At 36.5% G+C, this 12,376-nt stretch overlaps 2 protein-coding genes across 4 annotated transcripts in view; one reads left to right on the top strand and one right to left on the bottom strand.

The window, feature by feature from the left end:
* Positions 1–524, bottom strand: part of LOC111480533 (uncharacterized protein At4g26450-like) — a 3,858-nt gene extending 3,334 nt beyond the window's left edge. For 2 of the 3 annotated variants that reach the window (XM_023125631.1, XM_023125632.1), the window contains exon 1: positions 250–513. The gene's annotated coding sequence lies outside the window, so the exon portion shown is untranslated. Of the gene's footprint in view, positions 1–249 lie in introns of all 3 variants that reach the window. The other variant, XM_023125633.1, reaches the window with a different exon arrangement.
* A 3,305-nt stretch (positions 525–3,829) lies between these two features.
* Positions 3,830–11,726, top strand: LOC111480515 (chaperone protein ClpD, chloroplastic-like). The gene is made up of 12 exons (XM_023125600.1): positions 3,830–4,725; positions 6,499–6,659; positions 6,756–6,985; positions 7,211–7,319; positions 7,503–7,633; positions 9,302–9,403; positions 9,487–9,768; positions 9,851–9,951; positions 10,074–10,368; positions 10,534–10,767; positions 10,868–11,104; positions 11,234–11,726. Exons 1-12 carry the CDS (start codon positions 4,034–4,036, stop codon positions 11,531–11,533), a joined length of 2,874 nt encoding a protein of 957 aa, XP_022981368.1. The 5' UTR covers positions 3,830–4,033; the 3' UTR covers positions 11,534–11,726.
* The last annotated feature ends 650 nt before the right edge of the window (positions 11,727–12,376 follow it).

The raw sequence follows: 12,376 nt of genomic DNA, 5'->3' as shown, positions 1-12,376 counted from the left end.
AAAAAAAAAAAAAAAAAAAAAAAAAAAAAAGGAAGAACAACCTCTCGTTAAAAAGAGAAGATTCCCTGAAACCCTCAGACACAATCCAACACAAGCTAGATTCCAAATGGAGAAAGTTCCTGCGATAACATGCCCTCTCAAATCCGATTCGAAAAAAATTACAGAACTCGAGTTCAACAGTATAAATCAACAGTTCTAAAGTCGAACAGATCTGAACGAAATCGATTACCAATCCAAGTAAAACCTAACCTCTTTCAGATGAATACCATCAACTCAAAGATGATGATATGATTCGAGGAAGAGTTTGTTAGGTTTTTCGGACCGAAAAAAGTGAAATCGTCAAATTAGCAACAGAATTTCTTCGCGATTTCAAAACGCATCTTCTCTCTACAAGAAAATCGGCTGAATTTCCCTACCGGACGCCTCAATACGTACCTACAAATTGATGAGTAAAGCCTTTTTCTTCTCCGCCGAGGACTTGGTGCTCAAAAGGCAAGGGCTTATGGTGACACCAACCAAAAATAATAAAATAAAAATTATATTTTTTTTACTAAAATATTTAAATTAGACCAATTATTTATTCAATGGAGAAAATTAAATCAATTGATTTAATTTTTAAATATTTTACAATTTTATAATCAATTTTTTTTCTAAAATCAAAGATTATTTCTTTTGGTTGGTTGAATATTTATAATTAAACCATATCAAATAATATTGAAAAATTTTAAATAATAAAAGTTAAATTACAACTTCTTTTTTAAATAATAGAAACTATACTAAAATAAACTTAAATATTATCGATGAACTAAAACATATATTTAATTATGTCTTAATTAGACTTTTAAAATAAGTTTATTAATTAGTTTCAATATGATAAATTAATATTTTAATAATAATACATGTTTTTTATCCTACACCGTATTTATTGTATTTAATTAAAGTATTAATATCTAACGAAAATATTATAAGAGGATTTTGGGCATTTTATATTTAATTTAATTTTTGTATAACACATACTCTCGAGCAATTAAGATGAGGACATGATTCTGACACCACTTGATAGAAATAAGGAATCTTCACAATAATATGATATTATTCATTTGATTTGTCACATTCTAATGTTGCATGTTACACAATTGTACGTCTCGCACTAGGTGACATTATGAACTTGACACATTTATGACAAGTTTTAAAGGGAGCTCAAGTTTCATTTCTATTTTTTTGCTCGGTTTTAGACTTTGTTAGACCTTAGCTGAGGTTCTCCTTTGCTGACAAAATACAACTCAGGTAGAAAATAAGTTTGTTTGGTCATACGCACCGCTCATGTGTGCATGTTCACTTGCTTGTGACTTTAGCCGACTTGCCTCTACTCTAGGTCAAATCATCTAGCTCGACCTAGCCTCTATTCTAGGTAAAAATCTTTCAAATACAATGTCACACCTCATCTCATCGTCTTGGTTCCCAACAATATGACCCACTCATTAGGATGTCATTGGTCGTTATTGCTCGCTAAGAGATACTTATCAAGAACTATCCCCGTGAGTCAACTATGTTGTTGAGACATCTTGAAGATATGTCCATCTAGGTATTATTGATGCATAAACGACGATCTCGTGTCCATATTGAGTTATTTACGGATATTGTACTGGAGAGCGGTACCATATACCAACCTCTGACTCATGGGCGGAGGTGCAATGTCAGTACACTTGCGTCTCTGACACTGTCCTAAAAAAATCTATTTACAAAAGAAGATGTCCAAAGCGCTCGTCTTGCAATACTTGTTCATGGCATAACACACAACCCGACAACTCGGATCAACTCAACCCGAACTATAAGAGTTGGGTTGGATTCATTTTTTTAAACCTGAACTAAATTAGTTCGGTTTCGGGTTCGTGGATAAAACCCTCAAGTTGACCCCAGCCAAATAAAAATATATAATTTATATTAAGAATTTTTTAGTATTAATAAGTTTGCCAAAGTGGTACCTTGGATTCTCCAAGGACACTCATGCTTAAGTTTGATGTCAAGGGATATACATTTTTTTATTGTGAATAATATAGATCGTTGTGAATAATTATAGATCGATTTGTGTTTGTTTGTGAACTTTTAATATATTTTATTTGTTGGTGAACTTTTAATATATTTTATCAAAGATTGTATCTGAATAATTATAAATTGTGGATAAATAAAACTAAACCAACAATTCAACTCGAAAATTTTTGGGTTGAGTTGGGTTACCAATCCAACTAACCCATGTTTGTGAACTCTTAATCGACAACCCAACCCAAAATTTTCGGGTTGGGTTGGGTTACTATTCCAACTAACCGGTTTGTGAACTTTTAATAGTTTATCAAATATTGTATCCTAATAATTATAAATTGTGGATAAATAAAATTTATCAACCCAAAAAAAATTTTGAATTGGGTTTGTGAACAAAAAAAAAAATTTCATATTGGGTTGCCAATCAAGCTGTGTTTGTAAACTTTTAATATATTTTATCAAAGATTGTATCTGAATAATTTGTGGATAAATAAAACTTAATCAACAACCCAACCCGAAAATAGAGGATTGGGTTACCAATCCAACCAATAGTAACTTTGAGTTAGTAAAAAAAAAAATCTCTCAACCCAACTCCCGTGAACATGTACAGAACGTGAAATGTTCAACTCAATCCAACCAAAGAAAGTTTGATTAAAATAACTTTTTAAAAAATGCAAACCAACATAAGTTTAAAGTAAAATCACTCTAATTAAAAAGAATTTTACAATTTTTTTTTTAATAAAGTAAGCATTTAAACGTGTAAGTATATCAAAGACACCCCAACTCTACTAAGCTTTAGGATCGGATGGAATACATCTCTCCTAAAATGGGCAGTATCAATTATCTTTCTCGAAGTGAAATCTTTGTACTTAAGTCCATTTAACCCGTAAATTCTTTCCGAGGAATCCTTGGTTTGATCTCAATAAAAATTAAAAGAAGAGTTAAAAACGAGAATGAAAAAAAGGAAGACTTCTCTATCTCCGCTCTACTTTCAGGCCTTAATCTCATATAGTTGGACAATTTTGACACATTTCAAGCCAACCCATAATATCATGTATGTAATGCGGGCATGCCACACGACACCAAAGCTCAACACAATTGAGTGAGTAGGCATCAAAAGCCCTGTAAGTCCTTCATTCGACTTCTTTCGGTTGACCATCGCTACATCTAGTTGACTTTTTTTTTAATTTTTTTATTTCATTTTAGTAAATGAATAGGGTAGTTGTGAATTGGCAATAGGTGGCCTAAGTATTAAATAATAAACTAACCTCCATTTTCAATTTACATTTAGGTATCACAAAGAACATGCTTTTGATGTACATATAAGTATTATTATATGCCCTTTATTTCATATATATAACCTAATTATTCCATTAAGATTTTTAAATTAGGTTTCGATTTCAAACTTGTTGTGTTATAAGCTTCGAAATTCAAGTGGGTGGAATGTTTTGTAGGGAAATATTGTCATCTAATCTAACATGGTCCAAGACGAATACCTCTTTGATACCTCTTACATCTGCGGTGAATTCTTCTGTTCAGATGCAAAAGACTAATCAAATTTCGACCGTCTACCAATTGCTATGAGATATTTCAAATGGGTGACTCGATTGATACATTTTTCAACACGAGCCGAGGGGAAAGGCGAGATGAACGTCCTTGTGATGTTAGAAAGCTGTTGTAAAGACAAATTATTGGCACTGACGTTTGCGGATTGCGTCTCAATATGGTACTGTCTCAAGCCCCGGTCCTCTCCGTCGGCGTTGAAATAAGTATCCCTTCACCATGTGGGTCTTCATCACCGTGCCCGATTCGGTATTCCTTTCCTTTTACGTGCCGTGTTACTCTTCTGCAATTCCTTGCTTGTTCTTAACCTTCATCACCGCCCCAACTCCCCGATTCTTTCAACTGATTCATGAATTATTTCCTCTGAGAATTTGGGATTGAGATTTCTAGTGGGTTCTTTAGAATTTCTTTTTCTGCGATTTGAACAAAAATGCCAGCGACCCCATCTTCCAATTTGTTCCATCAAACTTCGGTGTTCGATTGCCGTAAACAGACCCATTTGATTTCTCCGGCTACGGTTTCTTCTTCCACTTGTTCATTGAGTGTTCTATCGAGTTCCAATTTATCTGGACGGCGAATCCATGGATTCCCATCTTCCAATCTTGTGTCCTCGTTTTCCCCTGCGTTTGTCTCTTCATTTCGTTCGCGAAATGGTTTAATCAGCGGCAAAATCCGGCGGAAGAGGCGGTTGAGGATTCCGGTCATTTCTGCCATTTTTGAGCGGTTCACCGAAAGAGCGATTAAGGCTGTGATCTTTTCGCAGAGAGAGGCGAAAGCCCTTTCGAAGGATTTGGTTTTTACCCAACATCTTCTTTTGGGTTTGATTGCTGAGGAAGAACATAATCAATCTGCTGGTGGTTTTTTAGATTCGGGTCTTACACTCTCTGTGGCTCGTGAGGCCGTTCGTGATATTTGGCATACTAACGATGCAATAGGTGATGCCAGTGTTCATAGTGCGGCTATTACGCCTCATGTCCCCTTTGCTATCAGCACCAAGAGGGTGTTTGATTCTGCTGTTGAGTATTCCAAGCAAATGGGCCATCATTTCATCGGACCTGAACACCTTTCCATTGCTTTACTTGCTGCTGACGATGATGGAAGCATACAGTTGATTTTGAGGAGGTATTTTTGCATTATATTCATTTCTCTCACTTTTGAATAGTCATGGATCTAGACCATTTTGCACAACCATGGAGAATCTCCCACCCCCTTTTATCTCATGAACTTGAAGAAATGTTCTTCATAATTCTTCACGAGTTCTCTTCTGAATTTTCTTTTCTCGTGGTTCTTTTCCAATGGCTATTTTTTGTTTGGGAGTTTACTGTTCTTCTTGTTCATGTTTATTGGTGTCTGATGTTTTTGCTGAAGCAAACCAAATAGAGGCATATGCCTCAGCAGATTAGATAGTTTTGGTTGCACCCTTTGACCATCTGCACCTCCTTAGCTGAGAGAGGTGTATTTGGATTAAAGGTAAGGCTCAATTTGTTGCTGTGAAGTTAATAACAAGCGTTTGCATTTGCAAGTAACCTTTTAGAACACGGTGACAATGATTTGGTCTAGCGGTTAAAACAACAATGGGAGATTTGGAGGGGAAGAAACTCCAGAAATTTGTAAGAAAGGGTAGAGAGTTGAGATCAGGCTGCTTAGCTGTGGGATGCACCGAGACTCGACTTTTCAAGCTCATCTTTGTGTACCCCTTCTGTTTCCTTTTCAGTTAGAATTGTTTGTGAGGACAGTAAAACTCCTTTGTTCGATGGTTTCGTGTAATCTTTTCTTTTCCCCCAAGAAAACTGGGAGATGGCTCTCCGTGTTCAAATGCCCAGGGTTGTAATCAAGAAGCTGGAAAAGAGCGTTCGGGATTTCTTGTGGAAAGATCTGTCAAAAGAGGGAAGTAGTAATCTGGTAAATTGGAGTACTGTTTCTATTCGAATTGCATATGGTGGCATCTTAAACAGGAGTGTTACTCTGCTGACTAAATGGTAATGAAGATTTATGACCGAGTCAAGAGCCCTATGGAGGAAGATGATTGCCCCTGATAAATGGTACCCTTCTCCTAAAGTTTTAGTTCGTTTCAAAGAGACGGGGTCCGTCTCTAAATGCTGTGATCTTTGTCGACAAATGGTACATATCTATCTCAGGAAAGGGTGATAAAATCCTCTTTTAGGAAGATCTTTGTTGATAAATGGTCAATATACTGCCCGAGGCTTTACAATATGGCAAACACCAAAAGCTTTAAGGTGAACCAGTGCCTGGTCTTTTGCTTCGAACCGGGAGCATTCAGATTTGAAGGAATCTCACTGCCCTTGAATTTCAAAGTGGAACTCCCTTTATGAACTTATTAATCACCAAGGCCTCCTCTTCAGGAGGACTCCAGAGGGTGGACTCTTCACGTGAATGGTATATTGAATGAGAGATCCCTTAGTCCTAAGATAAGTGAGCAGAACCTTATGCACAATATTTCCCTTCGAAAAATATTTGAAAAAGGTCGATGTATTCTTGCAGAACCTTAACCAAGAAAACCCAATACTTGTGAGAGGCTTCAAAGAAGATTGCCCAAGTACTTGTTATCCTTTACTTTTTATTCTTAAACATTAGAGCAATTTCTTGTAACTTTGTTTTTCGTTTGGCCTGGTTCAGGCCGATCTTTTTGTTGTCCGTCCCCTTTTTTGTTTCCATTCATGTTATTGGAAATGAAATTAGTGCTTGACGCGTTTTAAGTGCATTGGTGCATCTGCCCAGAAGAGTAGCATCATGAATATGATTTTACCATTTTTTGGACCATTCCATAATCAGCATTATTTATAAACTTTATCAATTGTGCCATATTTATTGGGCAGATTTTAAGGGGAATTCAATGATGCTATTCAATAACCTGTTATCTTGAAATTATTTCAGCTTAGGGGTAAATGTTACTCAGTTGGTAGATGCCGCAATATCCAGGCTTAAAGGGGAGCTTGCCAAAGATGGTAGAGAGCCATCTAGTTCATTGCAATGGATGCCTAAAAAATCCGCTTCTAGAAAACCTCTTCGTACGAAACCCTCTCAAAAAGAAAAAGGTAATAGGTTATGATGCTGATCATATGTGTTTTACTTTTTGTTTTGAATTTGAGCAATGGAAAAGAGGTGCTCAATACTTTTTTATATTGTATCAGAAAATAGTGCTTTGGCTCGGTTCTGTGTGGATCTTACTGCTCGTGCTAGCGAAGGATTCATTGACCCTATTTTTGGTCGAGATTCTGAAGTCGAACGAGTTGTAGAGATACTTTGTCGTAGAACAAAAAATAACCCTATTCTTATTGGTGAGAGTGGAGTAGGAAAGACAGCAATTGCTGAAGGTTTGGCTCTCAGTATTGCTCAGGCAGATGCTCCGTTCATACTGTTGGTACGATTTCTCATTTCCGCTTGAGTCTCTTTTGACATTTATACTAAGCTTTGATTTAGTTTTGTTTGTATAATTATAAGTGTTTTTTCATTTGTAATTCTAAGAAGGTTTGTATTGATTGTATCATCTATTGCCCGTGTGATTTATCTCTTTATCTTATTGAAACAACGTTTGAAGTTTGTTCATACAACATACATTAGGAACCGTCTTTTTCTCTCTCCACAGAATAAACGCGTAATGTCCTTGGATATTGGACTACTCATGTCTGGTTCGAAGGAAAGGGGAGAATTGGAGGCACGTGTTACCGCGCTAATTAAAGAGATAACAGAATCAGGTTGAGGCTTGTTGTAATTTGCATTCATTTTCTTTTGTTGTTATTATTATTATTTTTACGAAAACCTGGATGAACACATGAAAGAATACATAAGTTTACAAAAAGGCAACCGAAAAAGCTCACAAAAGAACGTCTGAAGTCGAACTAGTTTTAATCTTACATATGTGTTATGGTTGGTTGCAGGCAATATTATCCTTTTTATTGACGAAGTCCATTCACTTGCTGACCTTGGCACATCTGGAGGTGGAGGTAAAGGGTCGGGTCTTAACTTCGCTAATTTATTGAAACCGTCACTCGGAAGAGGAAAATTGCAGGTATCGTCGCTAATCTTATCTTGAACTTACAAATATCGGATCCAATATGCATGAATGCAATTTTTAACGTCTATCATGTTGTGTTACCTAAATGACCCAGTGAACTATGCTTAGCTTTTAATGCTTGGAAATAATGTGTACTGTGTCATGATGTTAGTTTTGACGACCCTAATGATAATCTTTGCTTTTCGGTAATTAACATTATGATCTAGTAGTATGAATCTTTGCATGTTTTCAAAGGCTTGCTCACTCTAATACAAGCCGCACTGTCCAACCTCACCACTTACTACTTGTCTCTATTCGAAATGTCACAAAAAGTGCTACAAATATTGAAAGATTATTCAGGAATTATCTGCGGAAAGATGGGCTACACATTGTACGATAGAATATCATAAACCTTCCAGCAGACAAGGAAGGACTTGGTCAATTTCAATAAGGGAGAAGAACAAAGCTCTACTTGCCAAACGAATATGGAGATATAATCAGAAAGAAAACACCTTGTGGAGAGAACTTATAAAGGCCAAATATTCTCCTACATCATATACAAATCGATCCCCTTCATCTTCTGTAAAGAAGCCATGGAAGTCCAAAAAGAACACCAAAAACCTCATTACCAGCTGAATTCGCTATAGGGTGGGTGATGGAGAAGAAACATCATTCTGGACTGATTCCTTGATTGGAAACTCTAGGCTAGCCTTATGGTATCCACTTCTATATAGATTCTTTCATAGCAAAACAGCCATGATCAAAGTAACCTGGAATGATGTCAACTATTTTTGGGACCTGAAACTTGGTAGGAACTTGAAGGATAACGAAAGAACAAAAGGGGCTGAATTACGTCTCGACCTCGCCCTAGTTGCATTGCCTAAATAAGCAGTCATTGACATGGTTTTCTAGCGCTGACAGGGTCTTCTTTACAAAATGTTTGATGTTGGACATAGGAGAAAATGTAGAAGCAATAAACCCCACACTAGCAAAGACAATATGGAAAAGAAATCACCCTAAAAAGTTGAAGTTTTTCCTTTGGAAACGGGCACATAAGCCATTAGCACAAGCGATCAAAAAAGAATGACCTACCTGATTCTATTACCAAGTTGGTGTTCACTATGCAAGAAAGACAACAAATCACAAAATCACTTATTTATACCATGTATATGTTCTCATAATTTTTGGAAAATGATTCTCAGTCCCCTCGGATGGCATCTCACTTTCCCTATGGAGGTAAAAGATTTATTGGATATGGTTCTAATGTACCACCTCTTCAAGAATGCAAAACCCTGATGTGGTTTTCTTTTAAACTCTGTGGAAGGAAAGAAATCAAAGAGTTTTCATGGAGAAGACAAACTTGTACGAAGCTCTTCAACAATATTGTTTACCACACTATATCTTGGTGTAAATTGTCTAATACATTTGCTTCCTATAGTCATACCTCCCTCATTGTAAATTGGGAAGGTTTTTTTGTAAACATAGTGGATAACACATCCCCTTTTATAAATTTTAATCATCAATGAAAATAAAATTGTCTGTGAAAGGAAAAAAAATTAGTACGTTTGCATTTTAGATGTCAATCTTTTGGTCATTTAAGAATGATATCTCTGGCTTCTCTATGTGCACTATTTCTATCGTCACTTAAACACTCTTGGTACATAATTATTGTATTGTTCACAGTGCATTGCTTCCACCACAATTGATGAATACACAAAGCAATTTGAGAAGGATAAAGCATTAGCACGACGATTCCAGCCTGTGCTGATTGAGGAGCCTAGCCAGGTAATTTTCACGATTTCTCGATCGTATGGTATGCACAAACCATACATTTTTCAATGATTAATGAGATAGGATCCTAAATACAGGAGAACGCCGTGAGAATGTTGCTGAGCATTCGTGAGAAATATGAGGCTCATCACAACTGCAAGTTTACCCTTGAAGCAATAAATGCTGCTGTGTATCTGTCTGCAAGATACATAAGCGACAGGTATCTTCCCGATAAGGCAATCGATCTCATTGACGAAGCAGGTAGTAGAGCTCGTATGGAAACCTTTAAGAAGAGAAAAGAATTGCAGACTTCTATACTCTATAAATCACCAGATGATTATTGGCAAGTAATTAAGGCTGTTCAGGCTATGCATGAAACGGTATTGTATTTGCTTATCTCGTTTTTTCGATCAACCCTGTGATCATTACTGATATCGCCTCTCTTTTTCCGTGTACGAACAGAACGTGGCCAATAAACTCAAAGATGGAGGGGTTCAAAGCTTGGATTCTTCTGGGAATAACGCCTCGGAGTCCACTTTCTCTTCAATATCAGATAATTATGAGTATGAAATTTTATTCTGAAAAATGTATACTAGGAGGAAGAGATGAAGAACATTCTGTTACTCAGAAAGTTTTTTTTTTTTTTTTTTAAAGGAGAATTAATTCGTATTTTGATTTGTTCCAGACCTGTGGTGGTGGGGGCAGATGATATTGCAGCAGTTACTTCCCTTTGGTCAGGGATCCCAGTTCAGCAGCTAACAATTGATGAAAGCATTCTTCTGCTGGGTCTCGACAAACAGCTCAAAAAGCGAGTTGTTGGGCAAGATGAGGCTGTTTCTGCAATTGCTCGAGCTGTTAAACGGTCTCGTGTTGGGCTTAGGGATCCCGACAGACCAATAGCGGTCCTACTTTTTTGTGGCCCTACCGGAGTTGGCAAGACTGAACTAACAAAAGTTCTGGCAAGGTGCTACTTTGGATCGGTAATTCATCAAATATTGCTGTAGCTCTTCAGAATGATAACGATATTGTAGCGACTACCATACTAGAAGCTCAAAGATTTGAATTCCCACCCTGAGTTTAATCGAGCATTTAAATTTCAGAAATGTATATTTAGCATCTGGACAGTAACCATATCATTCATGCAGGAAGACGCCATGCTGAGATTAGACATGAGTGAATATATGGAGCGACATTCTGTGAGTAAATTAATCGGATCACCTCCGGGATATCTTGGTTACGGAGAAGGTGGAACGTTAACAGAAGCTATTAGAAGGAAACCATTTACTGTTGTACTGCTTGATGAGATAGAGAAAGCTCATCCCGATATTTTCAACATCGTCCTCCAGCTGTTCGAAGATGGACACCTTACAGATTCTCAGGTTCGTACTCGTTGTACTTCAGGCTTTGTGCTCTGCTATTTATAAAAACCATGGACTGAAAACGAAATGTCCTTTTTACATTTCTAATTGGGGTCGACAGGGACGGAGAGTTTCGTTTAAGAACGCATTGATAGTGATGACATCAAACATTGGTTCGACTTCAATCATAAAGGGTAGACACCGCTCCATCGGTTTCCTTCTCTCAGATGACGAGTCCTCGACTTCATATGCAGGAATGAAGTCTCTTGTGACAGAGGAACTCAAGGGGTACTTTCGTCCAGAGTTGCTGAACCGGATAGACGAGACTGTCGTGTTCCAACCCCTTCAAAAGTCTCAGGTTAGTCCGACCTCTCTCGCCTTCCGGTCACCTACCTATGATTTAATTACCTATGATTTAATATTCATGAGGTGTGCACAAGTTTGACCCACACACTAATGTGCATGATCTTTGATTCTTTAATATCAGATGCTCGAGATCTTAAATATAATGGTACAAGAAATAAAGGACAGGCTCATGTCGCTCGGGATCGGTCTAGAATTATCGGAATCGGTAATGGACCTGATATGTGAAGTAGGGTATGACAAAGCTTATGGAGCCAGACCTCTTAGGAGGGCAGTTACCACAATAGTTGAAGACCCATTGAGTGAGGCATTCCTTTATGGAGAACCAAAGCCAGGTGATACTTTTGTTATTGATTTGGATCCTACCGGGAATCCCTTTGTGAAGAACCAAAACCAATCCAATACTGCATTTCCACTTGTTTGATATAGAATAACATAGTAACCATGTTTACCCATGATTTAGAAAAATTAATTTGTATAGTTATGTATATTTAGTGTATAGCTACGTCGATGTCGATTTCTCGACAAATATTCTTTGAAATATGTTATACATTCGATAAACAATAATTGTATATTTTTGGTCGGATATAGCAAAATAACACGAACTTTTTAGTAGAGCCTCCCCTCGTGTCATCTTTCGTTAGAGTTTTGTGTTAATTGTGGGTGATCGTTAGAGAGATGGGAAGCTTTATTTCGAACTTTTGAGCCTTGAATTTTCGATAGTTTCTTTATTGATTCATTGGAAGGCAGAAAGGTAGAGTTAGTTTATGAACTCGTGCATGCATGTGAGGGTTTGTTCTTTAATTTGGATGAGTGTTGTGAACCTGATCTTGTAAGATGAAATGTATTCCTTCCCGTATAGAAAAAGTAGATTAGTAGTTCTCTCAAGTGTTAATTTCGAGTTTTGAATAATAGAGTTCTATCTTGTCACAAGTCTAAAGGAACTTGGTTTAAAGTTAATAATAAATAAATTGCTCGTTGGAGGATCAATGGTACTTAAAGTAAAGAATGTAATTACAATGTAATTATATTAATGAACTCAATTATTTTGAATAATCTATGGTTAATTAATGAAAATTGATTAATTTTTAAAAAATATATTTAATTTAAAAGTTTCCATTAATATTTAATACAGTGAATAAATAAATTAAATTCCTCAAATACTTTTTTTTTTAATTTTTTTATTTTAAACTGAGTTTTACAATAAACGTACATGATTTTATATAGTCTTAAAATAAAATACAAATTTCATACCACGCTCATAAAA

Source organism: Cucurbita maxima, unplaced genomic scaffold (assembly GCF_002738345.1).
Source record: "Cucurbita maxima cultivar Rimu unplaced genomic scaffold, Cmax_1.0 Cma_Scf00006, whole genome shotgun sequence".
Classification (NCBI taxonomy): Eukaryota; Viridiplantae; Streptophyta; class Magnoliopsida; order Cucurbitales; family Cucurbitaceae; genus Cucurbita; species Cucurbita maxima.
This window is presented reverse-complemented; position numbering and strand designations above follow the sequence as displayed.

Bases quoted from the DNA above. Each gene is read 5' to 3' on its own strand.
- LOC111480515 (XM_023125600.1), top strand. From the start codon at position 4,034: ATGCCAGCGACCCCATCTTCCAATTTGTTCCATCAAACTTCGGTGTTC. The intron at 7,634-9,301 runs GTATCGTCGCTA...TATTGTTCACAG, and splicing joins TCGGAAGAGGAAAATTGCAG to TGCATTGCTTCCACCACAAT. The intron at 10,768-10,867 runs GTTCGTACTCGT...TGGGGTCGACAG, and splicing joins GACACCTTACAGATTCTCAG to GGACGGAGAGTTTCGTTTAA.